We start from the raw sequence: 26,319 nt of genomic DNA, 5'->3' as shown, positions 1-26,319 counted from the left end.
GCATAGGGTGGCATCGGATCATGGTGCCTTTTCATAAAGGATGCACACATGCTTAGTCACTCAGTCATATCCAACTCTTTGCAACTCCATGGACTTTGCAAGTCCACCAGGCTCCTCTGTCCATGGAATTCTCCAGGCAAGAATACTGGAGTGGGTAGCCATTTCCTTCTCCAGGGGATTTTTCCAATTCAGGGATCAAACCCTAGTCTCCTGCATTGCAGGCAGATTCTTTATCAGCTGAGCCACCAGGGAAGCCATTTCATAAAACATAGCGAAACCTTTTTAGAGGTGAGGACTTTCCAGGTCTGCTTTGTTTCTAAACTGGGCTTCTTGGGCTCAGATAAATATATTTCTATTCTTTACTGTACTCAGTGAATTAAAAAAATCTCACCTCATATATTAATAAATCTAGTTAATTAAACTTGAGTAAACAAATGCTTAGTACTTCCATTTATCAGTTCTTATCTGATATCTCAGAATAAATCATACCGGTTTTTAACTTTGGTGTCATCGAATGCAATTGCAATGTGACTATTTCTCGAAAGCCCAAACTGTTTGCTCCCTATCAGGAGAGCTGGTTCTGATTCTGCTGCACAGGGACCCTGTAAAATACCAAGGAGAGAAGAAGCAGAGATTATGGACGCCACTCTTTAAAATGTAATGTTGCTGTCTAATGGTTTCTTATATTTCAGTTTCATGTTCTCACATAATCTCGTTTAAGTTTCTTAGAAATAGAAGCAGTCTCTGATTCATCTCTGTAATCTCCTGCATAGGAGGTACTTACTATTAAATGTTCCATAAATGTGAATCCGTTTTCTTATACTGTACCCTTGAGTTGCCAAAGGAATGTGCTCAAAAATATGCACTGATTAATTCATGTTTCCATCATCCTTTAAAGTGTTAGTTGCTCAGTTGTGTCCAACTCTTTGTGACCCCATGGATTGTAGCCTGCCAGGCTAATCTGTCTATGGAATTCATGGAATTATCCAGGCAAGAATATTGGAATGGGTTGCCATTTCTTTTGCCTTTAAGGAAAACTATTATTTATACTTCTGAGAAAACTGGAATTTCCTTCTCACTTCTACTTCACTTATGAAGAGTTATCTGCTTAGAAGATTGAACAGGGAAAGTGACAAGCTAGCTGCTGCCGGGTTGTAAGAGTGGAAAAATATGTTTTTTCTTTCCCTCCCAGTTTCTGTCTCCCACTGTCTTACTTTTTCTTGAAAATTATCAGTGCTAGAAGATTTCTGTGAATTTAGACTTTCAAGTTGGTGTTTCTCAACTTGCAAGTCAGCCATTCAGTCCCTTGGCCTGTTGCTAGGCAACCCAGCAGAGTTTTTAATGTAACCCACCATATACCATTTCAACTGCCACTGTTCAAAGATCAGCTTCCTAGGGTGCTTACAAGGGAGATCTCGCTGCAGGGCTAGCTTCAGAGGAAGGCTACTTGTGCAGTCACTGAGCTTAATGCCCTGCTGTCACCATTTTGAAATTCTTAATAATTTTTGAACAAGGTGCCTAGCATTTTCACTTGGCTTTGGGCTCTGTCAATTATATAGCTGGACCTGGCTGGGTGGACCTTACTTGGCTACAGTAACTCTCAGCTCAATAGATAATCAAGGCTTCTCAAGTTACCAAAGCCACCTTTCCCTGGTCTCTATTTTCACAAAATAATTCCAAGTACAAGCTGCTTAAGAAGTCTTTTAGAACACGAAGTACACGAGAAAATAAATAACCTGCATGCTCTCAACAGCACATCCGTTTTTAAAGATCTGCACGTAATAGCACTGGACGGGCCACTGCCCCAGTGTGTGCTGAGTCAGCAGAATTCTCAAACAGCCCTAGGTGGGCTCTGGATACAGAAAGCTCTTCCCAGAGACTGTACCTTGGAGATGAGTCATCAGTGCACAGGAAATTTTTCCTTGATGAGGAAAAACCTTGCCCTCTTTTCTCTTGAGCTTAGTCAAATGGAGCACTCTGCTACAGCAGGTAAAAGGCTTTAAATGTTTTGAAATGCTGTAAAATTGGCCTTTATGGAAGTATTTCCCCGACCTAGCTCCTCAGGAGATGGTCAGAGAACAGACTGTGGCTCAAATTCACACAGATATGCAAAAACTCAGCGGGCAGAACACAAAAATGCTATCTATTCATGCAGCTGACTGCGCCTCTCTTGGAATCAACACATGGCACCTTTCTTATTTCACTGCCTGCAAAAAAGAGCCCACATGGAAAGATCTTGTTAGCTTAATGTCTCAGCCTTCAGTGATGCTCTTAATAGAACCGGATCATCTATCAGCCTCTCAATATTTTCTGTAGAGACGACTATCACAACGTACATAAGTAGCCTGCAGTCCTCTTCAGAAATCTTGAAGAGAATCTGACCTGCTGAGAGTCCATCAAGGGGCAGAATTTAGCTAAAGCATCTCTAAACCCTCAGCTCTGAAAACTGAGGTCTTGAAAAGGTCACTTTATGTGGAGGAATTAGGAAACTATAATGTGTAGCCCAAATGGCTTCCCTCATTGCTCAGTTGGTAAAGAATCTGCCTGCAATGCAGGAGACCCCAGTTCAATCCCTGGGTTAGGAAGATCCCCTGGAGAACAGAACAGCTACCCACTCCAGTATTCGGGCCTGGAGAATTCCATGGACTATACAGTCCATGGAGTCATAAAGAGTCAGACAGGACTGAGCAACTTTCACTTTCAACTTTCAATGTGTAGCCTTAAAAGGAAACCACCAGCAGGTTATTTCTCTGTTATTGTTAACATCGTCTAGTGGCTACATATATATGTTAATATAAAATAACTTCTCTAATGCAATTTGGAAGCAGTGTCAGACTTTATTTTTTTGGGCTCCAAAATCACTGTAGATGTTGATTGCAGCCATGAAATTAAAAGACGCTTACTCTTTGGAAGGAAAGTTATGACCAACCTAGATAGCATATTAAAAAGCAGAGACATTACTTTGCCAACCAAGGTCTGTCTAGTCAAGGCTATGGTTTTTCCCGTGGTCATGTATGGATGTGAGAGTTGGACTGTGAAGAAAGCTGATTGCCAAAGAACTGATGCTCTTGAACTGTGGTGCTGGAGAAGACTCTTGAGAGTCCCTTGGACTGCAAGGAGATCCAACCAGTCCATTCTAGAGGAGATCAATCCTGAGTGTTCATTGGAAGGACTGATGCTAAAGCTGAAACTCCAATACTTTGACCACATCATGCGACGAGTTGACACACTGGAAAAGAGTCTGATGCTGGGAGGCATTGGGGGCGGGAGGAGATGGGGACAATAGAGAATGAGATGGCTGGATGGCATCACCGACTCGATGGACATGAGTTTGAGTGAACTCCGGGAGTTGGTGATGGACTGGGAGGCCTGGCGTGCTGTGATTCATGGGGTCGCAAAGAGTTGGACAAGACTGAGCAACTGAACTGAACTGAATGCAGTTTTTTAAATGATCAAAGTAGCAACTGTAAAGATTAGGTCTTTTATTGGTGGTAGCTATGTGTGGTCAACAACTTTTGTCTTGACATGTTCTGAGCACCCTGGCTGGAACACCATGTAACCTTGTTGACTGCTAGACAGGACATGATTTTGACACTGGTCTTGAGCTGAACAGCTCTGATACATGTTACCAAATTTTCCAGATGAAAAAGGACTTGCTTACATTATTTCAGAAAAACCTTTGACTTTGTAAGAGTCCTGTTAAGAAGGGTTACATGATATACCCACTTGAAAATTAGGAAGAACAGTGTTACTTGAAGAGGCTCCTTCACTTTTGCAACAGGTGGATCCTGAGAAGCAGGTGGAAACAGTGGCTAATCAGTGTTCTTTGGTAAGTTTTATAAAAGACGTTGATAGCAATGCATTACTCTATTGTTGCTGTTGTTTAGTCACTAAGTTATGTCTGTCTCTTTTGCGACCCCATGAACTGTAGCCCTCTAGGCTCCTCTGTCCATGGAATTTCCTAGGCTAGAATAGTGGAGCAGGTTGCCATTTCCTTCTCCACGGGATCTTCTCAGCCCAGGGAACTGAATCTGCATTTCTGCATTGGCAGGTGGGTTCTTTACCCCTGAGCCACCAGGGAAGCCCATCACTCTGTTTGGTAAACTCAAAGTAGAAAGCCAGTATGTAAGTTCATTTTTCTTTAAGGATAGCTCAGTTGATGTTTACTATCATCAGTTTGCAATGGGATGGATATGGAAACAGCTTAAATAAACTATCATCTTCTTTTATAAAATTGGCAGTTGAAAAAGGACAGAGAAGTACCAGTGTAAGAGAATTTTCTGTGTATCTGCTTTAGGATTTCAATGAGACGACAATTCTCCAACAGTCTCTAGTCTGGTAATGTTTCTGCTGCAAGCCTCAATGCCTCCTCTCACTTGGTTAAAGGGAGATGAGATGGACTGTGTCTAAACTGCTTTCCTGTGGGCAGATATGAACCCAGGCCTGACATTCCCAGAAGGTTATCTGTCGTATCTCCTCTTCCTCCTCCCTCAAACCCCTCGGAGGGTAGAGTGCTCACCTGGCCACTCACTCTAATCACATTTTGAAGAGGGACCACATGAGATGGAATAGAAAGTGCCCCGAGGTTTGCACAAGACTAAAATGATTTTGTCATTAAAGACGTTTTCAACCCTGCTTCCCAAAGAAATTTAAGCTAAGGGTCTTCTAGTGAGATAATTTTAAGTAACCTTTAAAGAATAGCTGTTGCAAGATGAATTGTCTTCCTTCAAGATAGTGTGAACTCGAGGGGAGGCATCATCTTTATGGACGTGACTTGTGTTATTTTGGAAACACTGATCTCTGAAATGTGTTAAAACAATAATACAAATATCAGGGGATCATCAATCTCAGCATGTTACAATCCTGCCACCCTGTGGTGACTCTTTAAAGTACATATGGGGAAAATAGGAAGGGACAGGATGTGCTTGCTCCATGTACATCTCTGCTTGGCAGGTGACAAGATATAGGCAGACCGGACTTGGGTGGGGAGTCTAAACATGGCCATGCACCTGTTGGTGGGAGCAGCAATGTGGTTGGAGAGGATTCTGAAGGAAGTTGTGCTTCCCGTAGCCACGTTTAGGCAAGTGGATAGAGCCTCGGATTGGCAATGGAGCTTAACATTTTCACCTTCATCTTGTTACTCAGTTAATTTCAGATCAGAATAAATCAGGGGTCACTTCCAACTGCTGACTGTTGGGTGACATTTGGAAATGAGTTATTGGATTCAGAATGACATATGATTGGTGGATAAGTGTTGCTTGACTTTAGATTGGTGCAGAGGAGAGACTTTAATTGTATTGACCAAAACTGGCTTCTCTGTTCTTCAAAGCACCAAATGATGAATGATTTAAAAATTGCATAATTGAAGTATAATCTGCAAAAATACTGACTCACTATGCTGTGTACCTGAAAATGATGTAATATTGTAAATCAACTATACTTTAATAAAAATTAATTCAAAAAGTAGCATCATTTTCTTTCACAAGTCAAAAATTCTAAACAAATGAGGGCTAAAATGACTTCTTCAAAATTGGATGCATCTTTGTGATGCTCTTCTTTTGGCATGAATACTAAGTAGAAGATAATTTTTATGGTACAGACTTTAATATTCTGAAACATAAAACCCCTGTTCAAGTTATTTACTGAGAAACTGAATTATGTTAACTCTCTGAATATAAGCTCTTTTGGTAAACAGTGGGCATTTGCAGTTCCATTTACACACTAATGGCTGAAAAGTAATTCTTTGTGGTATGGAAAATGTATGTTTCCCCTTTAAATACATATCAGTATCCAATCGATTTATTGGCCAGGACTGTACTTAGCTTTTAAAGTCATAGCATCAAATCTGCAGGAGGAATAGTTTTCTTTTGCTCTATTCTTTTCTACTTCTTTTTCACAACTCCTCCAAGAGCCCTGAACTGCAGGGACTCCTCATGGCTATTTATCCACTCCTCTTAGTATCTGCATTTTAGATTTTGAAATTCAAAGTTCAACATTCCAATAAGCTTCAAGTTTAAACAAACAAAAAAGAACAACCATGCAGACAGTGCATTGTATATAAATCCACACAGGCCACATTGGTTGGAAAGACTTGGTATAAATGGCATATATACCTGCAGAGAACGTGTCACATTTTGATAGTTTTCTGTAGTACTATAAGTCCACACTCTTATCTATTCTTATCCCTGCTGTCCTCCATGAGAAATATCCACAAATAGAATATGCAGAAATGTTTTTTTATCCAGCGCTAAACAGGCTAAAGAATGAGAGAGCGGCATGAAGAGAAGACAGCTACCACACTATCAAATGAGATAATATGCGGGAAACATGTGCTCTGATCTGTGATGTTCTGGCATGTATTAATAATAGGATTGACACAATCCATTTCGCAGAGCAGGGCTTTCTCAAAATACCCTTAAATTGCCCTGGAGGAGCGTGACCATTGTCCTTGTGCTGTAAGTTGCTGGTGGGGACAGGTATGACGTCGTAAAGAAGAAAATGAAGGAAACTGAGAATAGGAGAGGATGCTGTCAACTGCTGGAACAAATAAGGGACACATAGATAGGTAGTGGCCACTTCTGGCATTAATACGTTAAGTCTTAATTCTTAAAGAAATTCCTAAAATTCTGAATTTTGATTTAAAAAGAGAAAATGGTGAGAATTGAAACTGATAGAAGATTTGAGAGATAATAACCATATCGTGTTGGAGTTTGTTAAAAAACGGAACGCTCACCCCTTTCCCAAACCCTTGCTCTCACCTTAGAAGTGTGAAAGGTTAAAGTAACTAGTTCTCTTAGAAGAAGGGTGGAGTGTTACTGTGAGTAGGTACTTTGCACACAGTGTATAATTTAGGCCATAATAGTCCTTGTTATGCCAAGAGATGCTAAAGCTGAAACTCCAATACTTTGGCCACCTCATGCGACGAGTTGACTCACTGGAAAAGACTCTGATGCTGGGAGGGATTGGGGGCGGGAGGAGACGGGGACGACAGAGAATGAGATGGCTGGATGGCATCACCGACTCGATGGACATGAGTTTGAGTGAACTCCGGGAGTTGGTGGTGGACAGGGAGGCCTGGCGTGCTGTGATTCATGGGGTCGCAAAGAGTTGGTCATGACTGAGCGACTGAACTGAACTGAACTGATGCCAAGAGAATGCACTGGTCATAGAAAACACTCTTTTCAACAACACAACAGACAACTTTACACATGGACATCAATCATCAAATGGTCAATACCGAAATCAGATTGATTACATTCTTTGTAGTTTGTAGTTGAAGTTGGAGAAGTTGTATACAGTCAGCTAAACCAAGACCAGGAGCTGAATGTGGGTCAGACCATCAGCTTCTTGTAGCAAAGTTCAGGCTTACATTAAAGAAAGTGGGGAAAAACCAGTAGGCCAGCCAGGTATGATTAAAATCCCTATGGATACACAGTGGAGGTGATGAATAGATCCAAGGGATTCGATCCAATAAACAGAGTGCCTGGAGAACTATGGACAGGGATTTGTAATATTGTACGGAAGGCAGTGAACAAAACCATCCCCCCAAAAAAAGAATAGCAAGAAGGCAAAGTGGTTGTCTGAGAAGGTTTCACAAGTAGCTTAAGAAAGAAGAGAAGCAAAAAGCAAAGGAGAAAGGGAAAGGTACACCCAACTAAATACAGAGCTCCAGAGGACAGCAAGGAAAGACAAGAAGGCCTTCTTCTATGAACAATGCAAAGATAGAGAGGAAAACAGAAGGGGAAAAGATTAGAGGTCTCTTCAAGAAAATTAGGAATATCAAAGGAAACTTTCATCCCAAGATGGGCACAATAAAGGACAGAAATGGTAAAAACCTAACAGAAGTAGAAGACATCAAGAAGAGATAGAAAGAATACACAGAAGAACTGAACAAAAAAGATCTTAATGACCCTGATAACTATGATGGTGTGGTCACTCACCCTGAGCCAAGAATGCTGGAGTGTGAAGTCAAGTGGGCCTTAGGAAGCACTGCTGTCAATAAAGCTAGTGGACGTGATGGAATTCCAGCAGAACTATTTAAAATCCTAAAAGATGATGCTATCAAAGTGCTGCACTTATGTCAATTATATAATCTAATTTGGAAAATCCAGCAGTGGCCACAGGACTGGAAAAGGTCAATCCTTATCCCAGTTCCCAAGAAAGGCAGTACTAAAGAATATTCAAAGTGAAATGAAGTCGCTCAGTCATGTCTGACTCTTTGCGATCCCATGGACTGTAGTCTACCAAGCTTCTCTGTCTATGGGATTTTCCAGACAAAAGTACTGGAGTGGGTTGCGATTTCCTTCTCCAGGGGATCTTCCTGATCCAGTGATCAAACCCAGGTCTCCTGCATTGCAGGCAGACGCTTTACCCTCTGAGCCACCAGGGATTGCATTCATCTCCCATGCCAGCAAGGTTATGCTAAAAATCCTGCATGCCAGGCTTCAGTATTACATGAACCAAGAACTTCCATATGTCTAATCTGGGTTTATAAAAGGCAGAGGAACCAGAGATCAAATTGCCAACATTTGCTTGATCATAGAGAAAGCAAGGGAATTCCAGGAAAAAATCTACCTCTGATTCACTGACTATGCTAAAGCTTTTGACCTTGTGGATCAACAAACTGTGGAAAACTCTTAAAGAGATGGGAATACCAGACCATCTTACCTATCTCCTGAGAAGTCTGTATGCCAATCAAGAAGCAATGGTTAGAACCTCGTATAGCTGTTTATTGTCACTGATTTATTTAACTTATATGCAGAGCATGCCATGAGAAATGCAGGGTTGGATGAGTTACAAGCTGGAATCAAGATTGCCTGGAGAAATATCAACAACCTCAGATATGCAGATGATACCACTCTAATGGCAGAAAGTGAAGAGGAACTAAAGAACCTCTTGATGAGGGTGAAGGAGGAGAGTGAAAAATCCAGATTAAAACTAAATATTAAAGAAACTAAGATCATGGCATCCGGTCACATCACTTCATGGCAAATAGAAGGGGGAAAGTTGGAAACAGTGACAAATTTCCTCTTCTTGGTCTCTAAAATCACTGCGGATGGTGACTGCAGCCATGAAATCAAAAGACATTTGCTCCTTGGAAGAAAAGTTATGACAAACCTAGACAGCATATTAAAAAGCAGAGACATTACCGACAAAGATCTGTCCAGTCGAAGCTATGGTTTTTCCAGTAGTCATGTATGGATGTGAGAGTTGTACCATAAGGAAAGCTGAATACTGAAGACTGATGCTTTTGAACTGTGGAGTTGGAGAAGACTCTTGAGAGTCCCTTCGACTGCAAGGAGATCAAACCAGTCAATCTTAAAGGAAATCAACACTGAATACTCATTGGAAGGGTTGATGCTGAAGCTGAAGTTCCAATACTTTGGCCACTTGATGCAAAGACTCATTGGAAAATGCCCTGATGCTGGGAAAGACGAAAGACTGAAGACAGAAGGAGAAGCAGGCAACAGAGCATGAGATGGTTGGATGGCATCACCAATTCAATGGACATGAACTTGGGCAAACTCCGGGAGATGGTGACAGATAGGGAAAGCTGGTGTGCTGCAGTATATGGGGTCATAAAGAGTCGGACACAACTTGCAACTGAACAACAAAAACAACAATCCTCAGAGTAAACATTATCCTCTTTTTCAGTAGGGTTTCCTCCATTTAGAGAGGACAAGGCAGTTATTCAGTGAGCCCCCTGAGTTCACTGAGTAAAGGTAGGTGGGCTACAGCAGACGGGGAGGCAGACCTCTATCATGGATCACTTGGATTAAAGACCTAGTTTGTTTCCTCAGTGACTCTCAATGGGGTTAAGCTGAGAGGGGCTCACGAAGCATGTTTCTCTTCATCAGTGAGGAAATCAGCTATATAACTGGTGGTTGTGGAGAAATAAATGCTGAAAAGCCATTGCTATCCAATTTATCTTTTAAAACATTTATGAAAGCAAAACACATTTAAGAATATTTTTTGAAATGATGAAAATCATCTCTGGACCATATCCATCATCTGCTGTTAGTATCTGATGCATTTTTTGAAAAGGTTTTTCTTATGTGTTTTGATATGATGATACAGAATACAGAGTCTTATATTCTCTTTTCCCCACTTAACATAATGTCATAAGTATGTCATTTTATATTGTTTCAATGGAAAGATTTTAAGTACAAGAGTATGGTGACATATTAAAACTTGCTTTTTATGGATCTGTTTTCACACTTCTAGGTATCACTAACCTGGATGGAGGTTAACAGTGTCCCCTGCCATGCTTCTAATTTTCCATCTTGGAAGCTAGCCAGTTGTGTTTGCAGTCCATACTTGGCATTTATCCTGACTGACCTCCTTGCATATTTTGTCACTGTGCTATTTATGTTAATGTCTACTTTCTCAAATATGTCTCTCAATTTCTGTTTCTCTAGTTGGCTCTTAATACATATTTGAAATAAATGTCATAAAATAAATAATGATATCTTATTTATCTTTGCATTTTGTAGTCTCTTAGATATAAAACATTATCAAACCTTTAAATAGCCTTTAAAAAGTAGATACTTCTCTCCACACACAAAATAATAATGAATGAAAATGAAAGAAATCAAATTAAAAAAGGAAATACTTTTGGTTCCATGATCTGAAACTCCAAAAATATGGTACAACCCAACAGAAATGAAAGATTCTAAAATACACAAATTTGACTACATAGTCATAACTATTACAATGTGCAAGTCTGATGTTCTATGAGTCTTTCTACATCAACCCACAGGCTGTAACTCAACCTTTCTTTTGCTTTTGTCTTATCTACTAAGTGGACTGTTCTTTTTTGTAGAAGTTAAACATACACTGCTGTGAGAAAATGGAAACTGGAATTAGAACAGAAAGTTATACGAAAACTTAAATGAGTTAAAATCTCTAGTCCAGATGTGAAAGGATCTTTGTTTTCAGAAAAAGGAGGAAAATGTGATCTCTAGAAACCACAGAAGGATATGCTTGAGATCTCCTAAAAGGTGGTGTTTTAGAAACACAACTAAGAAAGGTGATCACTAAAAAGAGAAAAAGAAGGGTGAGTGGTAGGTCCAGCAGGGTTATTCATGAATAAACCAGACCAGTTCAATGTGTACTGGCTGAGAGACCCAACTCAAGAGAAGTTCAAAGGCCCTTAAGGTTTTGGTTGACCAAATACAGTACCTAATGAGGAACTAATGGCACGAGACATCTGTTTAAAACATTAAAATGTCCTCAGGTGTATTAGTAGAATATGATGACACACCAGTGGAAGGAGGATCTCTGCTGTCCTCTGAACTGTGTACTCCATTTTGAGTGGTATGGTCTATTCTAGGTGCCATATTTTGAAAGAGATATGTCAAATATAAGAATATTATTGGTGGGAATAACAAAATTAGAAATTAAGAAAAATGTTTGAGATAATGGAATATTTAACCTGGGACAGGAGAGCACAGCTGTTTTCAGATGCTTGAAGGGATGTTCAGTTCAGAAGGATGTTAGAGAAGATAAAAACTTAATTGTTTGTCTACAGAAATACAATCATTACATGGAGGTTACAGGGATGCAGTTTTGCTTCATTGTAACCGATGGCTTTCTAACAACTAGAGCCTACCCTACTGTAACACTGGAAGAGCCTTGTCAATGGAATGTTCAAGCAAAGTCTTTAAGTCCACATCAAATATCATATAAAAAGATTCATGTATTAAGATGGCAATCAGACCAGCTGGTCTCTAGGGCTTCTGCTTATTATAATTCTAAGTTAGTTGTTCAGAATTTAGGACCCATTTTCCTACAGAATCCAAATGTATATTTGTATCCAATGTCTAAAAAGTTTATTTTACCCACAGTGTCTTTAATTCTTTAATTGACCTGAGACCAAGGAACAGATATGAAGGATAACAGTTCAGAGAGCAGTATATGAGGGAGGAGGGGTAGGGATCATTCACCTTCCCTTTGCAGGGAGAAGTCTAGCATAAAGGCATAGTATGGAATCACTAAGGAAACATTCTAAAATCCACGTGACAGATCTCAGTCATGTCTTAGGAGAAAAGTAACTCCTTGAACTAATCCCCAAATGACTGATAGCCTTTCACTTGCTAGCTGTGCTGTGTGATCAGAGGTATTTTCTTCTGTGAAATGGGGCTAATAATACTTCCAACAATATAAATAAACAAGAAATGATTAACAACTTGTGGGAATCAAATGAAATAATGGATATACTATGCCTGGCAGAGTACTGGACACATACTAGTCACTTGCTTCCCTGGTGGCTCAGAGGTTAAAGCGTCTGCCTGCCCACAAGAAAGAACCTTCCTACAGTATGCGTGCATACCTTTTCCACTTTTCAAAGAACTTCCACATATATTATCTCATTTGATTCTTATAATAATCCCATCATTAGGCAATGTAGGTATAATACCCACATTTTACAGAGGAGGAAACGATGATTGGAATAAATGGCCAGTTTGGCTTCTCATTTAATAAATATTTCTAGTGACAATGAGCACACCACTCTACAGAACAACTAATTCTATCATGAAAGCTAATGAAAAGAACAAAATGTTGGAGAGTTTCAAAATCGGTACTCAAGGTAACATGCTCCACCTGTCAACTGGCAAATATTATAAGTACGGTGCACGTGCTATCAAGAGCAGTGTGAGATCGCTGGTAGTGAGAATGAAAATTTGTATAACCTTTGGAAAAAGCAATTCCTGTATATGTGTTGAGAATCTTGGCTATATTCTTCACTTGGCCTCATAATTACCCATTGAAGAATCTATTTTAAGAACATCGTTAGAAACAATGAGAAAGTCTGATGTACAGAAGTGCTGATTAGAATACAGTTTCTAGCAGTGAAAAACTAGAAATGCTCTAAATGGTAACCGCTCAATGAGAAAGACATAGAACAAGCTGTAAAGACAGTGTCCCCGTGATAAGGAATCAGATTGTATAATCAGACCCACTGGATTAAAATTCCTATCCTGCCACTTACTGACTGTGTCTGGGCTTTTTATATAGGCTAAGTAATTCTTAATTAACCCAGCTAAAAATGGGGGTGATGATGTATATATTTTAGACAGCTGTTAGGAAAATTACTTATAATATTGAATAGAAATTGTTTAAAAGCTGTTACTATGATCATTCAGTTTCAGTTCAGTTCAGTTCAGTCACTCAGTCATGTCCGACTCTTTGCGACCCCATGAATACAGCACACCAGGCCTCCCTGTCCACCACCAACTCCCGGAGCACTCAAACTCATGTCTATCAAGTCGGTGATGCCATCCAGCCATCTCATTCTCTATTGTCCCCATCTCCTCCCACCCCCAATCCCTCCCAGCATCAGAGTCTTTTCCAGTGAGTCAACTCGTCACATGAGGTAGCCAAAGTATTACAGTTTCAGCTTTAGCATCAGTCCTTCCAATGAACACCCAGGATTGTTCTCCTCTAGAATGGACTGGTTGGATCTCCTTGCAGTCCAAGGGACTCTCAAGAGTCTTCTCCAACACCACAGTTCAAAAGCATCAGTTCTTCGGCGATCAGCTTTCTTCACAGTCCAACTCTCACATCCATACATGACCACAGGAAAAACCATAGCCTTGACTAAACGGACCTTTGTTGACAAAGTAATGTCTCTGCTTTTTTATATACTATATATGGTAATTATGCCACTTATTAAATGTTGAGTATAATGCTAGGTGTTTAACAAACATCTTTTAAAATACTCTATACTCACTGTAGAGATGAGTTAACCGAGGGGAACAGATTGGCTAAGTAGCTTTCCCAATTCATATAGATGTGCTGGGATTTGAACCCAAGCAGTCTGACTCTGGACCCATGCTCTAATCAAGGATATACTTACTACCTTCCATTCTATGAAGTACTTTTTATGTCTCTCTCACACAAACATACATATACATCATATTAGACACACACATTGGAAAGATGTTTAGAGATAGTTTTACCTATGTACAACCGGTTTTTGAAAACAGAATACCAAGTTGTATACATGATACGACATCTACATACCTGCAAATAAAAGGGGCTGAAAATTGATATGATTACCTCTGGGCAGTGCTAGTACAGGTGGATTTTATTTTTGATTCCGCAGACATTTCTGTGCTAACTTTTCAACTGAAAACATGTGCCACTTTGTAAACAAGATTAAAAGAGACCATAAATATAAGTGAAAGTAATTCAAGGAAGATGTAAGAATAGGTTTTCATAGACAGGTGACCCTTTCTCTAATTCTAGCAGTAGAGTCTACTAGATATCCTGAGTAACCTTCTTTCAGAAAGTGACTACAAGCACAGGGGTAAAATGAGAAAGCAATGGGACATAAACACCTACATGTGTCCGAAATGGGGTGGGTGCAGGAACCGCTGGGGTGGGAACCGGCTCTGGCTGGATAACTGTTTCAGCTGTAACTGCTCCATCTTCCTCCTCAGGAGGTTTCTGATGGGCACAGCGACCAATGTCTGCGTTTTTGAAGGATACAGGCTGTGCAAAGTCCATAGGGCTAAGGGAACATAATAAAAATTCAATACTTTCCCTTATTTTTCATTGTCCTGCTTCCCTCCCATTACATCACATTTCCCCTTTCCCCTTTTAAAGGTCATCAGTGTAATTAAACAAAAATTTGACTTGAAGATCTTCATTGTTTCCCCTCTCCCCCAGCCCATGGTTTTGGATAATGTAGATGCAATAGCGATCCTTCTATGAAAAAAAAAAATAGTAACAAGGAGATTCACTTACACAGAGTTGATAACAAGGTTCCATATACAGCCTTCAAAGGGAGGAATATTTCTGAGTGGTGAAGGTAGAAATTCAGGTGGAGCGCCCCCAATGAAAAGCTTTTTAACTTCTATTGCCTGTTCTACTGTCAGATTTTGCATATGTTTTCTGTCTTCATCCACTTGAACAGTAAACATGCTGATAAAATATTGAAAGTAAACAAGTGTAAAACACACAGTGTCCTATGCAACCAGAAATCAAACTTTTTCCCGCCACCCTGCACCCCTTCTTCCAGTAGCTTTTAAGAGAGCCAAATCTGATGATCAGGAATTTGTCACTTAGCAAATGATATTGTTTCTCAGCATTTTGTCCCTCTGCCTCCCTTGTTAGATCTCCTAGAGAGTTTCTTGAAACAAGGCAGTGGTGTAGCTACAGCATTAGCCTCTGGTGGTGTTGACAACAGTGTCCTACGCATGGGCCGGTGGAGTGGAAGCTTCTGTATGGGGTTGTAATGTCTAATCGGATGAGGCTCAGTCGGTTTAGCACAGCATGGGGTCACGTTTTGTTTGGCTCTTTATTTCTTGGTTTGTGCCAGCTATTATCTTCTTGCTAGGGGACAAACTGTACTCCTGAGAGCTTAGATTGTAGGAATCAACAGCAAACACTTACAGGGTGTTTTATAAAGAATGTAGCTGCTGGCTTTTGAATGGAAGAGGCAGGCTAGAACGCCATGCTAACTGTTCTCTGCAATGATTTTCTTTAGTTGCTGTTTCATTAACGTCCTTAATTTGCCTATGAGAGATAACTTACACATTACGAATTGAGAACCTCATGCTACTTATCCACTCTGTGGATCCTGCGGAAGGGAATCAGGAGGCAAAGAATTCTGCTGATGAAAATGACCAAAGGCGTTTTCTCTTTTGTTCTAGAAGCAGGTTTTAAACTTCAGTTCCAAGAGTCAGCATGGGGCTCTTAGTCATAAGTGTTGGTCAACAGCCCAAGGATCATAAATGGGGATTACTACAAACTAATTCACATCTGGAGAGAAAATCTGAAATATTTAGGCAGCAAACTCAGTTCTAAAATGTTATGTTACTTGATTTTATAAAGAAGAAAAACCACACATAGAGTTAGAAACAATAAATCAGGGCAAAGATGTTCTGAAATGTCACTGAACAACTGGTCCACGTTGGGACAATTCAAATGTAAGAGAATAGAACAAAGAACAGATATTGTTGTAGCTTAAAATTTCAGAGACATCTTTTTAACAAACATCTTTTAAAAAACTCTATATTTACTGTACAGATGAGCTAACTGAGGGGAACAGATTGGCTAAGTAGCTTTCCCAATTCATACAGATGTGCTGGGATTTGAACCCAGGCAGTCTGACTCTGGACCCATGCTCTTATCAAGGATATAGTTACTACCTTCCATTCTATGAAGCATTTTTTATGTCTCTTTATTGCTCAGGAGGTATGCAGGGAGCAGATTGGATTTAGTTTCAAAGACAAAATAGGGGGAACGATATATTGATGTTTTGCCAGACTCTGGAAGATTGTGTTGGCAAAATTCAAGAGTTCAACCTTATTGCTAAGAATGTGGGTGGTTTTATGAGACTTTTAGAAAACCACTCACTTCTGGATATGTGTGACTCATTGAGAAGTACCCCTCATACTCCCTCTTTTTTTTTTTTTTTCCATTTGCTGAAAGTAATCTCCTATATGCCAGTGTTCCTCGGGGTTTGAATGAAGGGTTTAAGCCACTATTAAATACAGTCCGAGGAAAGCAAATCTCTGCTTTTGATTAGAATTTTTAAAGATCCAGAGGCTCTCCTCTTTCTCATACGGACTCTCTCTAGTCCGGTTCTGCCCCTAAAGACCGCAACAATGGCCCTTTCTTACTGGATCACAGGGTGGAGATGTAGAGTGAGCATGAACTTTCAGAAGAAACAGACTGGACTTAAGCACTAGTATGAACTACCTGCCAATGCAGGAGACAGAAGAGATACAGGTTCCATCCCTGGGAAGATCTCCTGGAGGAGGAAATGGCAACCCACTCCAGTATTCTTGCCTAGAGAATCCTCATGAACAGAGGAGCCTGGCAGGCTACAGTCCATAGAGTCACAGAGTCGGACACAACTGAAGTGACAGCATGCATGAAAGCTTACTAGCTGTGTGACCTTGGGTTAGTTATTTAATCTTGCTCAGTCCCATTTGATTCTTTTATAAAAGGAGGATAAGAACCCCTACTCTGAACCATGGAAAACATTAACTAAGGCATTGCACTGAGGTTGTATTACTTAATAAGGACACTGTTAAAAGACTACAGTTGAATCCAGTTTGTATTTTACAACCTAGGAGCATCAAACCTAGGTCATTTATTTAGTACTTTGTAAAGAGGGATATTACATGTCCTTTATGATTCTGGTGTGTTTTTCAAGAAGTATTTATTCAAAAATTCTTTACTGTGAACCTACTATGCCCAAAAAGCATTATAAGAATCATTACAACACTATTAATATTGTGATATGTCAGATGCATTTCCTTAAAATTTCAATAGTTGAATCTTGAAGTTTTATAATATTTTATTACTTATATTCAGTTTATTTGTATGAAAAATTGATCAAAGATTTTTTTTCTCAAATCACTATCAAATGAACTGCATATATGGTAAAAGATATTAAGAGAAATGCCCTGAAATTTACAATTTACATGAGAAGCAAACCCTGAAATTTTTAAATTGAACATATTTTGAATGGTTAGAAAGAAATAACTGGGTTGCAGTATTCAAATCTTGGTCCCATTCTGGAAACCTCAAATTACTCCTGAAATATTTGCTCCAACTTTGTGGTCTTTAGCCTAATTCTGTACCTGTGTGAAGAATGTTTTCATGGAGAATACCTATGTGCCTAAGTTTCTACTCCAGGCTCTTAGGGTTTACTGTTTTTATCCAGTTAGAACTACTGGCCATTTAGGTGGACTTCAGGAGGAAGATCAGAGGGCCAAGCAGTTATAAAAGGCAGAGGATCACCGGAGTACTACAGAATTAGACACCAAAGTAAAGAAGGTGAAATTTTTGCAGAGGAAGGAGTAGAGAAGGAAAGAAAATGAGAAAGGAAGAGTAAAAAGACTAAATACTGAAAAGCTTGCCTCTCAATTTGGTAAAAACCTACTAATTTTATGAGGTGGTATTAAAGGTATAACAACAGACTGGTTCCAAATAGGAAAGGGAGTACGTCAAGGTTGTGTATTGTCACCCTGCTTATTTAATTTATATGCATAGTACATCATGAGGAACGCTGGGCTGGAAGAAGCATAAGCTGGAATTAAGATTGCCGGGAGAAATATCAATAACCTCAGATATGTAGATGACACCACCTTATGGCAGAAAGTGAAGAGGAACTCAAAGGCCTCTTGATGAAAGTGAAAGAGGAGAGTGAAAAGGTTGGCTTGAAGCTCAACATTCAGAAAACAAAGATCATGGCATCTGGTCCCATCACTTCATGGGAAATAGATGGGGAAACAGTGGAAACCGTGTCAGACTTTATTTTTCTGGGCTCCAAAATCACTGCGGATGCTGATTGCAGCCAGGAAATTAAAAGACGCTTGCTCCCTTGGAAGGAAAGTTATGACCAGCCTAGATAGCATATTAAAGAGCAGGGACATTACCTTGCCAACCAAGGTCCGTCTAGTCAAGGCTATGGTTTTTCCTGTGGTCATGTATGGATGTGAGAGTTGGACTGTGAGGAAGGCTGATAGCCGAAGAATTGATGCTTTTGAACTGTGGTGTTGGAGAAGACTCTTGAGAGTCCCTTGGACTGCAAGGAGATCCAACCAGTTCATTCTAAAGGAGATCAATCCTCGGTGTTCATTGGAAGGACTTATGCTAAAGCTGAAGTTCCAATACTTTGGCCACCTCATGCGACGAGTTGACTCACTGGAAAAGACTCTGATGCTGGGAGGGATTGGGGGTGGGAGGAGATGGGGAAGACAGAGAATGAGATGGCTGGATGGCATCACCGACTCGATGGACATGAGTTTGAGTGAACTCCGGGAGTTGGTGATGGACAGGGAGTCCTGGCGTGCTGTGGTTTATGGGGTCGCTAAGAGTCGGACACGACTGAGTGACTGAACTGAACTGAACTGATTAAAGGTATTAAAATTACCATCTTTTCCAAAGTTTGAAGAAAGGAAACAACTGACATCTACAGTCTAAATAGTGTTGGAATAAAGCAAGTATTTCCAAGTTAACAAGAGTATCATCATCAACATCAAGTAATACAAACCTCTGAGGTCACAATCAGGGTAACAGTAAATACCTAGCAAGCACAGATGGAGGTGCTAAAGTCAAGTATGCTGCTGCTGCTAAGTCACTTCAGTCGTGTCCGACTCTGTGCAACCTCATAGACGGCAGCCCACCAGGCTCCGCCGTCCCTGGGATTCTCCAGGCAAGAACACTGGAGAGGGTTGCCATTTCCTTCTCCAATGCATGAAAGTGAAAAGTGAAAGTGAAGTCGCTTAGTCGTGTCCGACTCTTTGCGACCCCATGGACTGAAGCCTCCCAGGGTCCTCTGTCCATGGGATTTTTCAGGCAAGAGTTCTGGAGTGGGTTGCCATTGCCTTCTCTGGGTTTAAATCCTGCCTGTTATTTCCTAGCTATGTGATTTGGGGTAGTGAAAGTGAAAGTCACTCAGTCGTGTCTGACTCTTTGTGACCCCAGGGACTATACAGTCCGTGGAATTCTCCAGGCTAGGATACTGGAGTGGGTAGCCTTTCCCTTCTCCAGGGGATCTTCCCAACCCAGGAATCGAACCCAGGTCTCCTGCATTGTGGGCAGCTTTTTTACCAGCTGAGCCACATTAGTTAATATTTCCTCATCTGTGATGAAAGGATATGAATACATGTCTCATATATATTTAGAATAACTAACAGACATAATTTTTGTAGTATTTGACACAGGGCATGCCATAAAATTGATATGAAGCATTAAAATATGTTTCCAGGTGATGTTCTTTGGGTCATTAGTGATCTCCGGTTAATCAGTTAATTGAAGCACTTGCTTAAAGGATAGGTGATAATTGTTTTTTGACCTCAGAGTGCTGAATGAGACATTATGGTGGCAAATGAGCTCTAGCTTTGCCACAGAGTGTAGTGACAACACACTAATATGTCTAATACATTATCCTTTAATTAATAGAGAATGGCACAACAGTTTGTTTACATGGCCAATTAACTGAATGACCAGTTTTCAGGGATGTACTATACCGAGCTTAATCAAATAAAAGTTGGATTGATGGCCAACAGATGTGAAGCTGGCATACTAAAATACCCTTCTTGAAGAGACACCTGTTAAAAGGACACCTTAGCATAACATGAAAATGCACTTGGGTATGTCAGAATCCTTTCTCTACAAAATAACATATTTTGGATGATTTTTTGGCCAACTATATTTCTCAGATCTGCATTTGCTTCTTGAAATTATTTAAAAACCTTAAAAAGTTTTTCCTACAATGAGAAGGACTAACATTTGGCAAAGGACCTGATTTAAAGTCTAGAAGACTTGCAAAATCAGTATTCTAGAGCATTCCTTAAGGTTCAAATGAGAAAATTCAGTTTGCATTTCTCTTCAGAGACCCTGATTGCAATATGTGCCTAGAAGATTAGTAAATGTTCTTAGTTTGTCCAAATATTGGTCCCTCATTTGTCTTAATCATGGTTTCTAAACATTTCAGTTAGTAGATACTCCATAATTGACTGAGCATCAATTCAGCCCAAAAGATAATGCTCTATACAACAGAAAAATGCAAAGCAAGGAAAGTTTCTTTACTTACAAGACACTCTTATTACTTATTTAAACTATTGTCCACACAAGAGGATGATTAGAAAATGGTGGTCTTTAAGTACAGAAAAACATCTGCTTGCTTGAACTTTTGCTATACCTTCATACTATTATATTTAAAAGTATTCTCTATGTCTTGAGGTTTCATCAAGTTTGATTTCCAGTTCTTTTCTATGTTTTCAGTCTAATAAATGGACCGTTGGCTTGGAGGTCTGAAGTCTCTGGGCTTCTGTTTTTCTCTAATTGTCTTTCTAAATTCACTGTGCTTGTGTGCTTAGTTGCTAAGTCATGTCTGACTGTGACTCATGAACTGTAGTCCACCAGGCTCCTCTGTCCATGGGATTTTTCAGGCAAGAATACTGGAGTGGGTTGCCATTTCCTTCTCCAGGGGATCTTACCCACCCAGCAATAGAATGTGCATCTCCAGTGTCTCCTGCATTGCAGGTGGATTCTTTACATGCTGAACCATCAGGGAAGCCCCTTACCTGAGCTGTCATACACTTTGATGGAAAAAAAAAGTCAAACAACAAATGACTTCCTCAATAAAGTAAGTATAAAGTACTTCAGCATTCTGAAAACATGAGACATCAGCTCATAACACCAACAGCCAATTCCCTGACTCAGGGCTGGGAAGCAAGTGCTCTGGTGGATCAGCAGAGAGGCAGCCTCTGTGCACTGATGGCAAGATAGAAGCCTCTGCCCTCTCTCAACTCTGGTCCCTCACAGAGCTGTGGCGCAGGGACCCTGCACACCTTGGCAGGGGCCAGGCGTGAGGCCCGCACAGAACAGCACTCTGTGGGTCCTGCAGCTGCTGCCCTGCTCTGTATTTGTGACAGATTTCTAAGCAGCTGCCATAACTGCTTTGGAACCCGAATGAAATGGCAGCTGCCAAAGGCTGCGGGCCCCAGCTGAGCTGCTCTGCACGTTTCACCACCCACATATGCCTTATTTGAGAAGAGAGTATTTGAGGGGTGCGGAGGGAGAGATTTTTCTTAGCTATGGCTTCAGAAGATGCATTTGGTTTTCCAGAGGTGGAGAGGAGAGTGGCTCAGCAGAAAAAAATGTTAAGAATAAAACTCCTAAGGGTCAAGGTAAATGAAGTTCCCAAAGTATGAAATATAAAGAAGATAAAATTTAACTACTTGACATTTCAGCAATGTGTCGTCTGTCCACACACACAAAGGTCCAGTTAAGGACTTAAGGCGAGCAAAAAACTACGTGTCAGTTACGACAGTACAGTCAGTCGCCAGTACTATTGTTACCCTCTAGTTCTCTCCACATGAACAGAGTGTTCTCTCCCGTTGTGAAACAGACTCGGCTCCGGCTTGACAACAATTTTCCTCATTGTGCGTGCCCCTGTGGAGAGATGCACTTCCAGACGGCCCTTGTTCAGGAAGATCGCATAATAGACCTGCAACAGCAAATGGTTATCGAAGATGAAAGGAGTCTCATCTACGACTTGGCTTAGTTACCTGAAAGAACGGCAGATTCATCTGCTCTGAGAGCTTATCTGAGAAGTTAAGACTCAATATTTTCTTACAGAGTTTTTAAAGAAAATGGAAATAGCTTTACAATCACTTACCATTTTTGCTTGTTAGGTGACGTGGAAAGGGAGATAGTAAGAGAGCCATCTCTGCAAAGCAGATCTGTGATGCTGAAAGGAACAGCTGTGCTCGCATTGGGCTTCTAATTCACAAAACCCATCAGGAAACAAAGGGGGCTAATAAAACCCCTCTCCCTTGCATTCACAGATGGACAGCTAGCTTCTGGAAATCAGGTCTCACTCCCAACCCCAGGGCATTTTGAGTGTTTAATTTCAATTCCTTCTCCAGGCTGGTGGAATGGATTGCTATCACCAACACGTAACTTGTCTGCCACATTTAGAAAGAAGGCAGACAATTTTTCATCCACAAACACAACTGCTTTCTTCTTGCCACTGTCACTATGGCAACAGTGTGGTTTTTGAGATCAGTTTATGAACCCCAGGGAGCTTGAATGCAGTCCTCATCCCCAAAGCTGACACCACTGTGTGCTCCTTTTCTAGTGGAGCACGGGGCTACCTGCTACACACGATCACTTGGTCCTCCACGTGTCACCACAAGGTGGTGGAGATGGTTTCAGTCAAACATTACAACGTCTCCAACAGTTTACAAAATCAGCTGTGCTGCTGTGTGTCCAATGCAAAATGGCCAGAGGACCTGGATTAGTGTCGCTATCCATCAGAAAGGGGCAACTGCTATTTAAGCACTCAATTAAAGTTTTCTTTTTAGCTGATTGAGGTCTCAAACCCTGTTAGCAGAACATAATCACAAATGACCCTGTGGGTATCAAAACTGGTAGCTTTGAAAAATAAAGTATGTCATTTAACCAGTTTGATTCTACAACAGAAATGGATTAATATTGTTTCCTCTTTCAGACAGCAATAACAGTGAGATTTTAAAACAGATATTCATTGAAATGTTGAAGCATTAACATGTCATTTCTAATTTGTACTATAGTACTTAATATTTTCTCATTTTAATTGTTTTAATGAAAAAGTTTTATTTTAAGAACTATCCTGACAACTGATGATTCAAGCCTATTTATTTGGTTCTGATGAGGAGAAATCTGAAACTGAGAGGTGGTATTTAATTACTTGACTGTGATTCAGGGCACAGATATCCTTTCGTGAAAATCTATCTCAGAATGTTTGATCTGGTCCTTTAATTATAATAACTGGCTTATTATTTAAATTTATTATAATAAATTTTTTGTTTTTTGGATTAAAAGGCAAAGACTTTAGGAGAACATGTATTTTTATTATACTTATTCCGTACTTGTTATGCACAATATAAAATGAGATAAAACATTACTTCTCCCTCTAATTTTCAAAAAAATTTTTTTTCTTCCCAAAGAAATTCTTTCCTTCCTTAAGGTCATAGGTTATCCTTTTACATTTCTTCTAAACATTTTAAAGATTTTTCCTTTCATATTTAAGACTTTAATTCATTGGGAATTAATTTTTCTGTTTAACATGAAATAGAAATTACTTCTTTTTTTTTTTCTAAATGGATAACGAATTGCCCCAGAATCATTCACTGAAAGGTTCACTTTTTTCCCTGGTGATGTGCAATGCCACCTACTGCCAAATGTCATTTCCATCTATACTTGGCTCTCTCTTATGTTCCACTGACAGAGTTATCCATGTATTAATACTACACAACCATGATGCAAAACTGCTAGAAGAGTCTTCCAACTTATTCTATTTCATAACTTTCTTGGACTTTTCATACAAATTTTAGAATGTGTTCTGATTTACAAAAAGATAAGGTGGTATTTTCATTGAAGGCAAATCTACATATCATTTTATGGAGAATTGAAGTATTTTTAACACTAAGTCTTTCCATTAACATAATGACTTTATTAAGTAGTCTGTTATACATTTTCAATAAATTTTATAATTTTTCCAGTATAGGTCTTATGTTTGTTTTGTTATATTTCTTGTTAAATTATATATTTTTTCTTGTACTATATTTACTTATTCTTTTCTTACTGCATCGGCTAAGACCAGTATAGCAATAATATTTATCTTTTCTTGGGCTTGATTTTATAGGAAATGTTTATGTTTTTCTATCATCCTCTTTTTAATTTACTAAGTCTTTTGTTATTGTTATTTTTGATCAGGAATGGGTGTTTAGTTTAGCCTCAAGTGTTCTCTATGTCTATCAAGATGATTATATGATTTTCAGACTTTCTAATATCAAACCACCTTTGTGTTCTGTAGATAATGCAAGTTACTCATGGTTGTACATTTTTGGATTTCATTTGTCAGTATAGGTGAATGACATGAGGTACTGACCCTCCACACAGTCAAAAATCAAAGCATTACTTACAGATTGGCCCTCCCTTTACTCAGTTCCTCCATATCAGATATTCTGCATCCTCAGTTTCAATCAACCTTGGACCATGTAATACTGTTGTATTTACTATTGAAGAAAAAATTCACATACAAGTGGACCTGTGTGATCAAACTCATTTTTCAAGGGTCAACTGTATTTTGTTATTTTCTTTTTTTTGGTGGTGGGGAGAAAAGAATATTATTACATACTATTATTAAATAGTGGTTTAAGTTATTAAACTTTAAATGCTAAAAGTGATTTTAATAATCCTATAATCACAAACAATACAACCTGATTTCAGGGATGCATGCATATTTATAAAGGACATTTTTATAAAATACTCTATGCTTTGGCCATGGAAGACTAGGTAATTCCTAAGAATCCTTTCACTGAGAAAAACTAGATTAAAAGGAAAAAATGTGTTATCTTTAAAAGTATGATTGAAAGTACTGGAGGAGTATCCATGCAGTAAAGACTTATGGTGCCTAGATGTGGACAACTAAGAGACCTTTTAACAGAACTGAATGGCTAGGGGGTAGGAAAACAAGTTCACAGAGTGGACTCTGGGTAGGCTTTATTTTGATGTCACTACTGTCCACACCTCTGTTAGCTGTATTCTTTGTCTTCTCCTATCCAGGTCCATTCTTTGCTTTCTTGGTGTCCAGAGAAGGTGGAGCAGTCAGACACCAACAGACTGCATCATTTTAGCTAGTGAAACTGATCCAAAGGGAATTTAAATTTAAGGGTCTCCCATCTGGATATCTACAGAGTTGGTAGGAAACTGGACTTAGAAGAGAATACTAATACAATTTGAATATATTTTAAGCTTTCTCTCTTTATATGTTCAAACTCATATGATATATGGATGTAAATACAAGTGCGCCTAGACCGAGAATTGACCAACAGAAAAATCCTTGGGGAGATAACTGTCCTAAGAAGATGATAATAGAAATAAATGATACAAATTTTAAAAATATAAAGACAATTTATAAATCCTAAATGCCTCTCCTGAGTCTCTTTGTAAAATGATTGTTTTATATTAGCATTAGGGGAAATTCATTATTAATTAGGCATTGTATTTTTTATTGTTATTTTATTTTTATTGTATTAATTAGATGTTGTAATTACCTGTCCAGTTTGCCGTCGTTTTCTCCTAGGCGGAATGGGTGTCCCTCCACTTCCCAAGAGAATGATCCCAGACTCATTCTTGGTGCTGAAGGACAGATTGATTTCTGTTCCAACATCAATAGGCACAGGAGACAGCTCTACAAAACCAGGCTTGGGGAAGCTAACTGTGTAAACGTTCTTCAGGTAAAAGGAAAGAAGGGAAGAAAGCATTAGAACTGAAAGAACACTTAGTTTCTCCATCTCACTCAGCCTTCTCAGTGCACTCAAAGTTACTATGAAACATATTGTCATGCATGACAACTTAGAATGCATGAAAACTCAGTTACGCTTAAGAGCAACTGAAGAAATATTATTCCAAACTATAACATTTAATTTTCTGAACAGTTTAAGTTAAAATAAAACTTTGGGGTTCTGCTTTTATTCTAGAACTTTTGATTTGAAATATAAAAGACTATTACTGACTATCACTAATAGGCAACGTTTTCTTCTGATTTAAATCTATCTTGCTAAATCTTCCTTGAAAACACTCTCATTGATCCCTTGAATCCTTTTACCAACTAATTGCTCATGTTTTATAGCTAAGTCTGTCTGCATTTTTTCTCAGTGATGAGTTGAGGGTAAAGATGTTCATTGCTCAGTTCAGTTCAGTTCAGTCGCTCAGTCGTGTCTGACTCTTTGCGACCCCATGAATCACAGGACGCCAGGCCTCCCTGTCCATCACCAACTTTCGGAGTTCACTCAAACT

General features: G+C 39.4%; 1 protein-coding gene across 1 annotated transcript in view; it reads right to left on the bottom strand.

Moving 5' to 3' along the window:
* Positions 1–26,319, bottom strand: part of LAMA2 (laminin subunit alpha 2) — a 710,698-nt gene that overhangs the window by 12,390 nt on the left and 671,989 nt on the right. Inside the window, exons 54-58 of the mRNA XM_088840739.1 lie at positions 25,575–25,751; positions 21,831–21,979; positions 14,752–14,928; positions 14,347–14,515; positions 490–602 (exon numbers count right to left, since the gene is read on the bottom strand). Of these exons, the coding sequence (XP_088696865.1) occupies positions 490–602; positions 14,347–14,515; positions 14,752–14,928; positions 21,831–21,979; positions 25,575–25,751 (785 nt within the window). The remainder of the gene's footprint in view (positions 1–489; positions 603–14,346; positions 14,516–14,751; positions 14,929–21,830; positions 21,980–25,574; positions 25,752–26,319) is intronic.

Source organism: Moschus berezovskii, chromosome 10 (assembly GCF_049115385.1).
Source record: "Moschus berezovskii isolate FMDL1 chromosome 10, NW_MosBer_1.0, whole genome shotgun sequence".
NCBI classification, from domain to species: domain Eukaryota; kingdom Metazoa; phylum Chordata; class Mammalia; order Artiodactyla; family Moschidae; genus Moschus; species Moschus berezovskii.
Note: the sequence above shows the minus strand (reverse complement) of the source record. Positions and strands in the feature narration are given on the sequence as shown.